This window comes from Pediculus humanus, genomic scaffold, assembly GCF_000006295.1.
Source record: "Pediculus humanus corporis 1103172107540 genomic scaffold, whole genome shotgun sequence".
NCBI classification, from domain to species: Eukaryota; Metazoa; Arthropoda; class Insecta; order Psocodea; family Pediculidae; genus Pediculus; species Pediculus humanus.
Window position 1 is genome coordinate 491,440 of NW_002987155.1, and position 15,882 is coordinate 507,321.

The window sequence follows — 15,882 nt, forward strand, 5'->3', positions numbered from 1 at the left end:
CTATCATTATTATTACTATTATTATTATTATTATTATTAAAAATTTTTTATATCGATTTTAATAGGAAAAGAGAGAAAAGAGAAAAATTTGTTTGTTACCTTAAAACGTTTGAATTTTTTTTTTTATTAAAAATTTAAATAATAATAATGATAATGATAATGATAATAAAGGTGTGAACGTGTTCAGTACTACGGGGTTTAATTTTTGTTAAAATTATTATTATTATTATTAATGAAAATTCGTATCGAAGAAGTGTAATTAAAAATATTAAATAACATATCTTTTTTATATATATATGTAATTGATAAGAATGATAAGAAATTAATTAAAACGAAATCGTTATCGCGAGTCGGTTAATTTGTTAATAATAATAATAATGATGATGATGATGATAATTTGAAAAAGAATGATAAGGAAACGTTAGGCAGCATACCTGGGCATAATAGCGTACCCGTGAAAGATTAAAAAAAAAAAAAAAAAGTTAAAATTTGGCAGCAGAAGGAATTTTTTAAAAAAATTTCTAAAAAGAGCAAGAGAAAAAGAGAAAAAAAAGGTTTAAGGTTTACGATATAAAACAGAAAAACACGTTTAAAGGGAATATAAACAAACACACAGACACACATTAACGGGAAACAAGAAAAAATTAAAAAAAAAAAAAAAAACAAGTGCCTAAATTTTTTCATTTGTTTGTTCGTTTGTTCGTTCGTTCGTTTGTTTGTTTGTTTGTTTGTTTGTTTTCCCTTCCCCCCTTTTATATATTTAAAAAATCGTTTCCGGTTTTTAAAAAAAAAAATTATTTTAAAATCGTCATCATCGTCGTTCGTCGTCGTTGCATAAACATTACGAAATTGTCTTTTTACAAATAATAATAATAATAATAATAATGATAATGATAATGATAATAATAATAAAACGCGCCTTAATTGAAAAAAATTTTTTTTTTTTTTATATACAAGAAAACGCCTTAATAATAATGATAAGAAAATTTTATCGTTTTTTTTTTTTATATTGTATTTTTTATTATACGTTGTTAAATAATTATGCGAGAATGAATGAATGAATGAATGAAAAAAATAAAATAAATAAAATAAATAAATAAATAATAATAATAATAATGATGATTAATATTATTTTTATAATAAGAAAAATATTATTTTAATAAATAAATTTTTTTACATTACAAAAACATATATATATATATATTATTAATTTTATTTAAAAAAGGATTATACATAATAATGATGATAATAATAATAATAATAATGATAATAATAATGAATTAATGTAACATCACGAGCCTTTGTTTTTTTTTTTTTATATTTAAAAAAAAAAAAAAAAATTTTTGTTTGTTTAAATTGATTGATTTTTAATGCGAGCGCGCGCGCGCCTAAAAATGGGGAGTGGGGAGGGGAGGGGAACGCGGGCGAACGAATAAAATAATTATATGTAATAATAATAATAATAAGAGTGATGGTAATAATAATAGTGATGGTGATGATGATGATGATGATGATGATGATGATTTAATACGGTGATCACGGTTTGACGTCATCCATTTTTTCAGGTTCTTTGATAATTTGATACCTGGGTGATCTCGACGTTAGGCGAAATTCCATGGGTAGGTCGTAACATTTACAAACGCAACAGGAAGGAAAACGAAACCAATCGGAAAATATTCCACGACATTCGTTGTTTGGATCGTATGCTAAAAGACGATGAAGTCTGTATTGTTGTTCGCATCTGCAACCTTCTCTGCAAAACATTTGTTTATGTTCGTACCTGAAAAAAAAAAAAAAAGAAGGTATGAGTGCGTGTTCGGGAGAGAGAGAGAGAGAGAGAGAGAGTTGTTTGGTACTCACGTGCATTTTTCCCAATGTACGTATTGTTCGAAAGGATAAAGATTTAACAATGCCAACACTTCTCCTCTTGTGTTGTTTGCCCAAAATGGCGCGACAACTTCTTCTTTTACCGGACATGCATTTCTAAAAAAAAAAATGTTTGTTTGTTTGTTTGTTTGTTTGTATCGATAACATTTTTTACAAATTTGTTGTTACTTACATTCCTTTAAGACGTATCATTGGTGATGATGGCTGTTGTTGGGGTTGGGGTTGTGGTTGTTGTGGTGGTGGTGATGGCAAAGGTACGGGTTTTTTAGTTGTTGTTGTTTGTTGTTGTTTAATCGTTTCGATTTTTTCAACAATTTCTTTAAAATTTTCACTTTTATCTTTTTGAATTTTAACTTCTTCTTCTTCTTCGATTACTTCTTCTTCTTCAGCTTCTTCTTCCACTTCGAAATATGATTCTGTTGTTGTTACATCATCAACATTTCCTACTGTCGTCGTTGTCGTGAACGGTTCGTCAGTTTCGACATCGTAATCGTTATCATCGTTTGTTGTTTCGTTAGCGATTGTTGTTCCGGTTAAATTAAATTGTATGGTTTCGGTTCGTGATGCTACCGGTTGAGTCGTCGGTTCCGTTTGTGATAAAAAAGTGTAATTTCCGGTTTCCGTCGTGTTGTTATTTAATAATAATCCGTCACTTGTAAATGTTCCGTATGTCGCATCGGCGACAGTACTTGGCGACACGGTCGTCGTCGTCGTAGTACTCGTAGTGGTAGTACTGGTAGTAGTACTGGTAGTCGTGGTAGTAGATGAAGGATTTTTATAAAAAATTTTATTACCCATTTCCGGTTTGAAATTATCAGTTTTTAAATTTTTCAATTCAGTTTTATACAAAACGTTATTGTTGGAAGTTTCCCCATCGGAAATTGATTTTTGATTTTTTTCCAATTTCCCACCCCCCCCGGTTTGTTCTCCGTTTGAATTATCTACAAATTTTCTACTTTCGCTGTTGTGTATGAACATTTTAACGAATTCTTTCGTACCGTCCATGTCTTTGCTGTACCTTCTTCGGAATTCATCTTTTATTTTCGGACTCGTGAAAAATTCAACGTCGTTACTTTCCAATTCTGCACGTAATACCGATATGTGTCTTTCATCTCCGTACATTCGTCTCATCAAACCTTGATTTTCGTATACGAATCGTCTAACCGCATGCCTAACAAACAAACAAACGTATTATTATTATCATCATCATCAAATACTCGCCGATCGTATAATAAGTTTATTCTATAAAAAAAAAAAAACTGTTAAAACTAATAAAAAAAAAAAAAAAAAAAATTTACCGAAAAAAAAAAACTTGATAACTTTCCAAACGTGCGACCTCTTTATACGTAAATAATAATAATAATGATAAAAACCTGTTTATACGATGTGTAATGCGAATAATAATAATAATAATAATAATAAAAGAAATGATTTAAGACGAACTTAGTGTGGTGGTGATGATGATGAAAAAATTATCAATCAATTTATCGCAAACAACAACAACAAACGCAAAAAAATGTACATCGTTTGTTGGTAAAAAAAAAAAAAAAAAAAAAAAAAAATTTTTTATTATTGAAAACGTAATTATTATTATTATTATTATTGCGAGTGTGTGTGCGTGAGTGCGCGTGAGTTATAATCGGGTAGGTGGGAAAGGAGTAGAAAAATCTTACACAACAAACAACCGCAACAACCAAAGACAAATCGTGTAAAATAAAAACTGGAAAATTTCATACGGGATCGGTTCAATGATTTATTTATTAAATACAAGTTTCCGTTAAGTTTAATTGATCGGGGGGCGTGGGGGCCGGGGGTGACAAGGGGAGGAGAGAGGGAGGGGATTAACGATTAACGTTCCCGAATTAATTACGAAATTTTGGGGAGGATCAAAGGGAGGGAGGGAGGGAGAACACGAAACGTCCCTTTAAAAAAAAATTTTGCAAAAAATGGCGACGATAAAAAAACAACAACGTAATTCGTTCACCTTTTTTTTTTTTACATATATAAATAATAATAATAATAATAATTAATTAAATTTATCAATGAAACATAACGGTGGAACTTTAAAAAAATTTTTTTTTTTTTTCTCCAAAGTTGGCAAATTGCAAATATCTTGATAGAAAGAATGGAAAAAAAAAAAAAAAAAAAATTTAAATTCAAACCTGTTTTTTTTTTCATAAAAAAAAAATTATTCGTTTTTAATAACTACTACCACGACGACGACGGCAATAATAATAATAATAATAATTAAAGAGGTTTTTTTTTTTTTTTAACGGCTCAACGTTTACGATTCTACATAATCGATGACGACAAAGTTGACGAATTGAAAAAGAGGAAGGCAAGTCAATTTAAAATCCATGAAACTTTGTACTACTTTTTAAAAACAATAAAAAAAAATAAATAAAAAATTTTTTTTATTATTACAGCCGCTGCTGCCGCCGCCACCGCCACCGCCGCCATTGCAGTAACAACAACAACTACAAACGTTAGTGCTACTAAAACAACAATCGTAACAACAACAACAACAACTAAATCTTCGCTTACAAAACTGCTGAGTTACCATTGTTTTTACAGTTATCATTGATTATTATTATTATTATTATTATTATTATTATTATTATGACCGTCTAGTTGTTACAAAATCAAGTTTTTAACATAAAAAAAAAAAAAACGTTCTTTTTAACATTCACAACAATAATAATAATAATAATAAATTGTTTATTATTTCCGCGTGTAATTTATTTTTGTTAACCCCTTTTTTTTATTTATTATTATTATTATTATTATTGCGAGCTGTAATAAATTATGTTTAACTTATATATATTTATACTTACCAGGGATATGAATTTCCAGGTACGGTGCACCATGTTTGAGTACCAAAATCGCAGGGAAGTTCTTGTCGCTTTCTAGAAGTTCTATAACATGAAGAATATGCATCGAATCCGGATCCGTTCACATCCAAATATTGAGAGAATAACTAAAAAAAACAAAATAATAATAATAATTAGTAAAATTATCAAAAGAAAACTATAATAATATTATTATTATTAATGAGAGTTTCGAGATTAGTAATTAATTACAACATCATTATCATCATCATCATCATCATCATCATCATCATAATCCGTGATTTACGTTGCAGGTTGTCATTCGACACCTCCGGTCAAAAAAATATAATAATAATATTATTATACAAACGATAATTTTATTAATTATTATGTAAATAAATCATTATTATTATTATTATGTATATTATTACTGTTATATTAAATTACTACTCGACGGTGGTAATTTAAATTTACAAAAAAAAAAAAAAAATTTATTGTTAAAATAAAAAAATAAAAAAATAAAACAATCGAAAATAATATTCGAATTGTTATTATCATTATCATTATTATACATTATTATTTCCGAGCTTTTCCCAACAGCAAACACTGGATTCCCGCCTAAAATCATAACTGTACAGTAAAAATTTCGCAATATTTTATCAGATATATCAGAAAAACATGAGATCCAAAGAGGTAAAAAATAAAATAATTCAAAAAAATTCCCGCTTAAAATAAAATATGTGTCAGGTAAAATAAAATGAATACTAGGTCGACCTTGTATTCAAGGTCGACCTTGAATGCAAAAACGTGACCATGAAAAATTTTCACAAAATTGAAATGTAAAACCAATGGCCTTGTATTCAAGGTCGACCTTGGTTGAAAAATTGTGACCATGAAAATTTTCACAAAATTGAAATTTAAAACTAATGGCCTTGATATCAAGGTCGCCCTACTTATAATAAATCGTAAACGTTGGATTTTCGCGGTCATTTTTAACTTAAAATATAGAAGAATTTTCTCCGAAACATAAGATCCAAGGAAGTATAGAGTAAAATATGACGCAACAGTGTATTGCAGGTCAAAATTTATAATTTTAAACTAAAAATATGGCAAAATTTGCTTAGGTGTATCAGAAAAACATAATATCCAAGGAGGTATAGAGCAAAGTCGAATGCAACATTGGATTCCCACTTGAAATAAATGCAAACAACGGATTCCCGCTGGAAATAAATGTAAAAATATTGGATCGTCGTTTAAAATCATAATTTTAAAGTGAAAATATGGCAAAATATGTTCAAATGTATCAGGCAAACATAAGAAAATGTTGGTGTGGATTAACACATAAAATCAGGTGTACAATTATTAAATGGAATTTACTGTGTTTTTTCATAAGTCCTTATACTAAAATCAATTATTATATAGGTTACCAATTCCCCCTGACTTTGTATTACATTTGTAGAGAGTTTTACATCATCTGTATGATACAGTATGTTGTAATGAGATAAACTAACTCAAGAAAATGCTTAAAACAACCAACAATCAATAAATTAACCCTTAAGATTACAGAGTATAGAAATTTGTACACTGATATGACATTTTTGCAAGTAAAATTCAAATCTTAAAATTAGGTACTAAAGTCTTAATGATCAGATGTGCAAAGGTATCTTTAAACATTTTCTATTGCCCACTTTTTCTTTGGTCACATGACAAACCGTTGACCATTTTTTAAATTTAAACATAAAATAGTATATAATTAATACAAAATAATATAAAAAACTAATTATATTACACAATAAACTATACTAAATTACAAAACTTTTTATATATATACAACATATAACTTATAACTAAATTATTAAATAAAACTATTAAAAATTAATTAAATAATTCGACATGACGTAATATGTCAACTTATTTAATTAATTTTAACTGTTCTTCTTCGTCTTCTTCTTCTTTTTCTTCCCCTTCTTATTATTATTATTATTTATCATTTGATGATGATGATGATGATGATGATAGTAGAGACAATTACAAAAATTACGTACAAAAATTTATTATTATTATTATTATCATTTCGTCGTTAATAAATATATTTCGTTACTTTTCAATTTATTACGTAATACAATTAAAAAGTTTTTTTTTTTTGTTAATTAACAAAAACACGCAAAATTTAAACGTGGAATTAGATTAAAAATTTATATTAAAATGAAATTCGTGACGATTTTTTTTTTCCAAGTTCGCACTTTCTAATTTTTTTTTATTACTCACATCGCATTTATAAAAATTTATTAAACGGTTCGAACGATCGATTTACGTACATAAAATATTATTTTATTTTATGTAAATAAAAAAAAAAATAAATCGTGATTTTAAAAACGTTCTACTTTTTTTTAAATAGAAAATTAATTTTCGTTTCCGTTTTACGTGTGAAATTTTTTTTTTGGCGTACGATTTCTTCCTTTCACACGCGTGTGTGTGAGAGAGAAAGAGAGAGAGAAAATATTTTTATCCAGAACTTTCGATAATAACGAATTTACTTATTTGTAATTTCATTTAAATTTCTTTTCTTTAAATAATAATAATAATAAACATGACGTAAAAAAAAAAAAAACTTAAAATTTAAAAAATGTAAATGATGTTACAAAACGAAATTTTTTCTCTTTTTTTTTAAAAAAAAACTTTCATCTTTTCAAAATGTCGACTTTCACGTTTTTTTTTTTTTTTTTTCTTTTCTTTTGACACGACGATATTCGTAATCGATTTTTCTTTCGAAATTATTTTTTAATTAATTATTTTTTACAAATGTCTTCACTCTTCACTCCTCCATCGTCTCTTCATTCTTCTTTTTTTAACTTAATACAAATTTATTAACTAATAAATAATAATAATAATAATAATAATGATAATAAAACGAGTTTTTTTTTTCTTTTTCCTCACATTCGATTAATTAATTAAGTTAAAAATTTAGGTTTTGCGTGTGAGAACGCGTAAAAAAAAAAAAACGACGAATTTTTTCCCATAAAATTGCAAAATCACCGCTTATTATTATTATTATTATTATTAATAATTATTAAATACAATTTATTATCATTATTATTTTTTATTTTATTCTCATACATAAAAAAATAAAAAAAAATTTAAACGGTGAAAATTTTAATTTAATTAACCTCTAAAATTATCATTATTATAATTTTTTTTTATAAAATGCGTATTTTAATTATTATTATTATCATTATTATTATTATTATTATTTTAATTGGAGCGAAACGTAAAAAAATTTTTTTTTTTAAATTTCTTTCACTCGAGTTTTTTTTTTTTTTTTTCGGTTAAAATTTAAAAGAAAATAATAATAATAATAATAAATTCTTACGCATAAAATAAAAAATTTTTTAAAAACGCCTGAAAAAAAAAAAATTATTAATAATAATAATAATAAGTTTAAGAGCGACCATATTAATAATAATAATAATGATAATGATAATTTTATTTAAAAACTTAATTTTATCTTTATAAATTATTATTATTATTACTATTATTACTACAACTACCTAAGACTACCTAATGGTTTGTTTTTAATGTTATCGATAACGAGTAAAAAATAAAAAATAAATAAAATTTACGTATTTATTTATTTTTTTTTTTCGCGGTTTAGTAACCCCACAAATACTAATACTAATAATAATAATAATAACAATAATAATAATAATAATATAAATAGCACCACCGAAATTCGAGCATTTGTCCCTAAGGAATCGTCGGGTAGAAACCTGGGATAAATGCTTCTTAAAAACCCCGACAAATAAGAGCCTTGTCGTGTTTAATAGTGGACATAATAATAATAATAATAATAATAATAATAATGATGATGATGATGATGAAAATGATGATGATGATGATAATTTTAAAATCCCATTTCGAGAAATTTAATTCAAAGTCGCGATAACACAATAACAAAAAAAAAAAAGATTTTTAATAATAAAATAAATTCAATTAATAAAAAATAAGAAAAATGCCCCCCAAAAAAATTAATTATTATTATTATTATTATTATTATTATTATTATTATAACTATTATTACGTTAAACTTACGAAAAAAAAAACGATTGTTCTTAGAATCATCACAGATAGCGGTTTACCACCGTTGGGATACGGCGGTTATAATCAACCATTAGTTACTATTATCCACTGTTATCGTATCACTGCTACTACTTTTTCACTATCACTACTAACAAATGAAAAAAAAAGAAATATATTAAAAAAAATTTCACTTATTTTTTTTAAATAAAAAAAATTGTTGTTGTTGTTGTTGTTGTTTGGTAATATCATTTCTCGATAATGAATATTAAAAAAAAAAAAAAAAAAAAAAAAAAAAAAAAAAAAAAAAATGAAAGAATATTTTATTATTGTGACCGTGCCGGTGTTTAAACTAACACGTGTAAACCTTTCTTCTAATCATTTAAAATAAATTTTTTTTAATCATTTGTGTGCGTGTGCGTGTGCGTGTGTATGTGTTGGTTAAAGAAGAAAAAGTTTTGGTTAACAACTGGGTCACAGGTTGTTGTTGTTGTTGTCGAGGGGTTGGTACCGTTATAATGAACGAGAAGTGGGGACCTTGAAGGTATGTAAATCTATGTCATGACATACAATTTAACCATACTTTAGTCTCTCTCTCTCTCTCTCTCTTTTCATAGAAGGGAGGTGGCTTTTGTTAATAATAAATTATTGATATCATATGTAAAAGTTAGTTATATGTTTAATATTAATATTTAATTTTTTTTTTTTAAAAGAACTACCATATTTATATGATAATAACAACAACAACAACAACCTGTGAAAGTTTATGATGCCTTTTTTAACAAAAAAAAAAATTTAAATTTGGATTGTTATAAGATAAACATTGGTTAAATTAATCAAATTTAATAAATTTGGGTTTGGTTTTTTAAAAAAAAAAAAAAAAAAATCTTTTAAAACAATTGTGAAAGTTGTGTGTGAAAACTTAGAATACATTTTTACCAATTTGTTAATCATTACCAAAATATTCTTTTCTCTACACGTATATGAAAAAGAAATGATAATTATTAAATTAAAAGAGGATTATTATTACTTTCTCTTTTTTAATTTGCCTAAAGCATTTTCATAACAAAATGTAATATTGTAAATCATTTGACTTTTTTTTTTTTTTTTTTTTTTCATTAAATAAAGGGGGCCTATTGAAAATGTATTGTTGTCTTCCTATTGTAGAAAGTGAAAAAAAATTATAAATGAATTTTAAATTTAAATTGTTTTTGAAAATAACTTTTACCGTCGTGATAATATAATTATTAAATATTTCAATTTTGTTTTTAATTCTTCAAATTTTCACATATTTGAAAATGAAATTCTATGATAATGTCCTCTAACATGTCATAAAATTTTTTTCAATCATTCTTTTTCATATTATTTTTTTATAATTGTAAAAATATAAGTGATAAAATACCTTTTTAAATTAATCTTTTAGCCATTTTCTCAATTCTTCAAATTATAAACTAAAATAATTACGTTTAAATTAAATATTTAAGTAATAACATCTTCTTTGACAGCAAGTCAAAGTCAAAACCCGCCATTTTCTAATAAGCTTTTACTTTTCGGGGCCTTATTTTTATAGATTTCAAATTCAAAAGTTGCCAACTTGTTACAAAGCCCGTAATCTGTTGTGGTTGGCAAGTAAGTAGTTATACACGATTATAATTTTTTTTTATTTTTATCCAAGTTATAGGTAATCAATCCTTTTGTAAAATCGTGTTTCGTAATTTTACAACAGTCTTATACTCTTTAAATAACGGTTACCGTTAATTTTTGGCGGTTTTTTAAAGCGTTTGTTAATTTTTTAGGCTGTCACCATGGGGCGACGACCAGCAAGATGTTATCGATATTGTAAAAACAAACCATATCCAAAATCCCGATTTTGTCGTGGTGTACCAGATCCAAAAATTCGTATATTCGACTTGGGTAAAAAGAAGGCGAGAGTCGAAGATTTTCCATTATGCGTACATTTAGTGTCTGATGAATACGAACAACTTTCTTCTGAAGCATTGGAAGCTGGTCGTATTTGCTGCAACAAATATTTGGTTAAGAATTGTGGCAAAGATCAGTTTCATATTAGAATGAGACTCCATCCGTTTCACGTTATTAGAATAAACAAAATGTTATCGTGTGCTGGAGCCGATAGGCTTCAAACGGGAATGAGAGGAGCTTTTGGTAAACCTCAAGGAACTGTTGCTAGGGTTAATATTGGTCAACCAATTATGAGCGTGAGGTCTAGTGACAGATATAAGGCTGCCGTTGTCGAAGCTTTGAGAAGAGCTAAATTTAAATTTCCAGGACGTCAAAAGGTATTTGAACTTGGTCATTATTACCTCATACATTTTTATTTATTCCTTTTTTTTTTAAATTAATGTCATTTTAATGTGCAATACCTAATGGTGAAAACGACATTTTTTGTATTTGTAGATTTGCATTTCTAAGAAATGGGGTTTTACCAAATATGACAGAGAAAAATTTGAAGAAATGAAAGCAAGCGGGCGTTTAGCTCCTGATGGTTGTAATGTTCAATACAGGCCAGAACATGGGCCTTTAGCTAATTGGAAAAATGTCCAAATGGAATTAGCACAGGCATCTTAAATTGATTATGTGTGAAATCTTGTTTAATATCATATATAACTTTTATTAAAGTTCAATTTTGAAATATTTTTGACGCATTATTATTTTTAATAATTAAATTTGTACACACTTTTTTTTTTTTTTTTTAAATTATTGGGTATTATTGGACTGGATTCAATAAAAATTGTGGGTTGCATTAATTCATTTTTTTCCCCTTATTTTTATTTTTATCGTTAAATTAAACCAATTTAATAAGATTCGTCTATAAAATTTATTCAATTTGCAACCATTTCATAAATTCAATATATGATTAAAAGCAATGGGATAAAAAAAGCCTCGATTTTTTGGGCCCTTTGATTTATGTTTACCATTAAATCGCCGGCATTGACATTGTGTTTACATCAAAGTAAGGTAGTTTAGAATTATATTAATTTGAAAAAAAATGACAGAAGATCCAGAAAATATTCCAGCTATAACAGTTAAAGAACCATTAGATTTAATAAGACTTAGTTTAGACGAAAGAATTTATGTTAAAATGAGAAACGAACGAGAGCTTAGAGGTCGATTACACGTAAGTTGTAATCTAAAATGTGATTCGTTATTTTAGAAAAAAAAAGTTTTTTTTTTCATTTTTTATTCATATATAATTTTATTATGGTAATAATTTTTTCCCGTACAGGCATACGATCAACATTTGAACATGGTTTTAGGTGATGCCGAAGAAACTGTAACTACCGTAGAAATAGACGAAGAAACGTATGAAGAGGTTTATAAAACTACTAAAAGAACAATACCTATGCTTTTTGTTAGAGGTGATGGTGTAATTTTAGTATCACCTCCTCTAAGGGCAGGAGTTTAATTATTTACCTGTGTATTATATCTCAATAGACGTGAGTTATAGGTTCTGTTTTCATCAAAAGCCATTCATATTCTCTATCCAAACCTTGATTCAACATTTCATTTCCGACTAACTTTCTTACTTTTCTATGATAATCATTTAACCAATTAATCTGAAACCAATTTTGTCATCCCTTCTTCATCATATTTTTAAGTAAATATTATTATGATAATTATACTTACATGTTTTTTATCGAGCATTTCGACTTTAATCAATTTTTTTTCATATGGTATCAATGTGACCGTTTCGAATGTCAGATAAGTCGTTTTGCTGTTGTTCTGAAATAAAAAAAAAAATGGAACATTTTAACATTTTATTTTTTACCAATGATTAAAATTTACATTTATAATGTCAAAGTCAAAGAAGATTCCATCATTACTTTAATAATAATAAAAAAAAAAAAGTTTCGAATAAATGTTTATATCGATTATTTCGAAAAAAAAAAAAAAAAATTTTTTTAAACAATGACTTAACGATACATAACATGAAAAATGTTGTTATCAGTTAGTAGTAGTAATAATAATAATAATAATAATAAACTTACTGATACAGGTGATTTAACAACTGTGACTATATTTTCCAATCTCATACCGAAATCATCTTCCTTGTAGTAACCAGGTTCTTGAGATCCAAAGAAGTTTATGTGATATGTAGTGTTAAAAGCTAAAATTATAATAAAAGTAAAGTTAAACATTGAATATGTTTGGCAATTTTTGTAAATATTTGTGCATATATAAAAAAAAAAAACTTATGATACCTTCGTGAACTGCTAAATAAGAGCCTATACCATGTGTACTTCCGTGACCGTAATCTAATCCTGCTTCGTACAAAGGTGCCCTTATCATTATTTCAAGTTCTTTTAAAGTATAACCCTCTTTAAACGTTAAAGTTGCTAAATCGATACAACCCATCAACAATCTGGTATAAACTTCTTTTTCTATATCTCTAGGTTCGCCAAAATGAACGGTTCTGGTGCAATCGGTTGTACCATCTGATAAAAATGATTGTTGTGTAGTTAAAAGTATGATTATCAAAATGGAACGTGATTCGAATATTACCGTAATATTGTCCACCCGAATCCAGCATGTATACTTGAGTCGTATCAATGAGGGTATCAGTTTCAGGAGTGGGTTGATAATGTGCACTTGCAGCATTTTTTCCAAAAGCAGATATCGTACCAAAACTAATGCCGGCATTATATTTCTGTTTCGTTCTAAGATTATCCAAATATTCGACTGCTTTTAATTCTGTCCAATTTGTACTACCCCCCGTTACTTCTTTTTCTAAACGAGATAAAAATTGACAAACTACTAAACCATCTCTGACGTGACTTGATTTCATTCCAGCTATTTCAACTGGATTTTTATAATCTTTTAAAAGTAATGCTGGAGAAACTATCATTGATATTTTATCTTCTGGTACCTGTGATATAAAAATCATAATTATTTTTCTTTCCTTATATTTAAAATGAGTGTTTGAATATTTATGTAAACCTACAGAATCAAACATTAAATAACTGACGCCGTTAAAATAACTATATTTAGAAGGTAAACCTATTTTTTGACATTCCAAAGATGGCAAATCGTTCCAAATTTCTTCATAATTTTTTATTCTGAAAATCAAAAACACAAGAGTATAATACTTTAGTAAAAATTTTAAAAAAAATGTATTTTTATTGATCACAATCGATAACGTACATAACGTATTGTCCAGATTGAGTAAAATTAGAATTTAAATGATCAATTACTTTCCAAGTAATTTTTTTTTCCGATACGTATAAAATGGCTCCTTCCATTTGAACAATTAAATAAGAATAAAAAACTGGAAAATATGATATGTCGGATCCTCTTAAATTCAAAGCCCAAGCGATTTCATCGAGAGCCGAAAAAACAAATGCATCCAAATTATTTTTTCTCATATAATCACGTATAAGATTTAATTTATCTTCCCATTTCATTCCTAAAAGTATCATTTATCGAATTAAGAAATTTTTTTATTTAAAAAACCGATTATTTCAAGTTAAAAAAAAAAGTTTTTCACCTGCAAATTTAACATCTAAAACTTGTATGGGTTTAATATCGTAATCGGGTCTGCCATTTTCATTCGTCCATATTTCATCAATTAAATTTTTTCTAACGACTTTCATGGATATATCATTTTTTTCTATTCAAAATAAAAAAAAAAGAAAACCTTTTTATTAAAATATTAATTTGAAACACGATGTATAATAAGTGTATGAAATGTTATACGATACCAAAAGTTTTTTTCCAATTATTCCATTTTTCATAAGATAAAATTTTTGGATCGGATGAAACAAAATCCCCGCTTTTTAATTCTGATGATAGCAGCCATTTTTCTATGCTCGGGGTACTAGACAAACCCATTCTCATAACGATCCAATTACAATCGGTTTCGTCATCCGCTTGTATGTAGTAACGGCTGTCAGTCCATAAAGCAGCAGATTTTAACGTGACGACAGCTATTCCGTTACTTCCGGAAAAACCGGAAATGAATTTAAGCCTTTTGTCGTGTTCGCTAACGGTTTCTGACTGTTTTAAAAATGGTGCGATACGTACATGAACGTGAGGAGTAATTTTTTATTTTGTGATTGTGAGTGTTATACGAATCGTTTTAAAATGATAATTTCATTTGAATAAACGTTACCTGATGTTCGTCGGCGGATAATATAATGTAAGCTGATATATTTTCTGAAATCATAACTTTTCTTAATTCTTCTAACCTATTTGTCGTGTTGACTTTTCCAAATTGTTTGTCTTGTTTGTTTCCTTCGCATATTTTACGAGGTTTGAAGAATTCTGATGCAATTACGACAGCATGATAATTCAATGGTGGTGTGTAACATTGTACAACAATAAAATTCTGTAAAAAATCTGAAAAAAAAAAACCATTAAAAAATTTTTTTTTTCTTATACTCAATTTCAATGTAAAAAAGCAAATTACTTACTCAATATTAATAATATTATTAATTTTTCTTTTAACATATTTGTATTATTTGTTTTGTCACAATAATCAATCATTCAACAACATAAATTGATTACAAATAAATTTATTTGGAATAATCTAAATTATCATTATCAATAATGCACTGATTACAATCACTGAAAATATTTAAATTAAGATATACTTAATAAAAAAAAAATTTTTTTTTATTTTTTATTTTTGTTTATCTTAATTTTATTACAAAGCCTGCAAGACATAAAAAATATTCAACAATTTCTCAGATAAAAAAAAAAGAAAAGTTTTAAAACTTTTATTAATTTTTAATTTGATTTTAAAAATTAAAATTAAAAATTCAATTGATTTATAATAATAATAATAAAAAACTTGTTTGAATTATTTTAAATTTAATTATGTTAATTATCAATTTAAATTTAATTTATATATATAAATAAATGTGTGTGTGTGCAAAAAAAAACTAATTCTTACTTAATTTAAAAAAAAAAAAAAAAAACTTTTAAAATTTCATTTATTATGTAATAATTAATTAATTAAATCAATTCAAAAATAAATAAATAAATAAATATATACTGGTAGTAAAATTAGGTTTGTACATGAAAAAAATTTTGATATTTGTAATCAATCAATTCCAAATTTTCAAATTTAATTTTT

At 26.3% G+C, this 15,882-nt stretch overlaps 4 protein-coding genes across 4 annotated transcripts; 2 read left to right on the forward strand and 2 right to left on the reverse strand.

The window, feature by feature from the left end:
• Window positions 1-1,536: 1,536 nt before the first annotated feature.
• On the reverse strand, window positions 1,537-3,009 carry Phum_PHUM190080 (uncharacterized protein; the record flags this gene model as incomplete). Its single annotated transcript, XM_002425251.1, has 3 exons — window positions 1,537-1,780; window positions 1,861-1,983; window positions 2,060-3,009. The coding sequence occupies 3 exons, from the start codon at window positions 3,007-3,009 to the stop codon at window positions 1,537-1,539; spliced, it is 1,317 nt and encodes a 438-aa protein (XP_002425296.1).
• A 7,585-nt stretch (window positions 3,010-10,594) lies between these two features.
• On the forward strand, window positions 10,595-11,375 carry Phum_PHUM190090 (60S ribosomal protein L10, putative; the record flags this gene model as incomplete). Its single annotated transcript, XM_002425252.1, has 2 exons — window positions 10,595-11,086; window positions 11,205-11,375. 2 exons carry the CDS (start codon window positions 10,595-10,597, stop codon window positions 11,373-11,375), a joined length of 663 nt encoding a protein of 220 aa, XP_002425297.1.
• A 421-nt stretch (window positions 11,376-11,796) lies between these two features.
• Phum_PHUM190100 (snrnp sm protein, putative) lies at window positions 11,797-12,213 on the forward strand (the record flags this gene model as incomplete). Its single annotated transcript, XM_002425253.1, has 2 exons — window positions 11,797-11,925; window positions 12,034-12,213. The coding sequence occupies 2 exons, from the start codon at window positions 11,797-11,799 to the stop codon at window positions 12,211-12,213; spliced, it is 309 nt and encodes a 102-aa protein (XP_002425298.1).
• Window positions 12,214-12,235: 22 nt separating this feature from the next.
• On the reverse strand, window positions 12,236-15,254 carry Phum_PHUM190110 (Xaa-Pro aminopeptidase 2 precursor, putative; the record flags this gene model as incomplete). The annotated part of the gene is made up of 10 exons (XM_002425254.1): window positions 12,236-12,364; window positions 12,435-12,530; window positions 12,797-12,915; window positions 13,001-13,243; window positions 13,311-13,768; window positions 13,950-14,211; window positions 14,293-14,415; window positions 14,507-14,801; window positions 14,917-15,143; window positions 15,218-15,254. 10 exons carry the CDS (start codon window positions 15,252-15,254, stop codon window positions 12,236-12,238), a joined length of 1,989 nt encoding a protein of 662 aa, XP_002425299.1.
• Window positions 15,255-15,882: the final 628 nt, after the last annotated feature.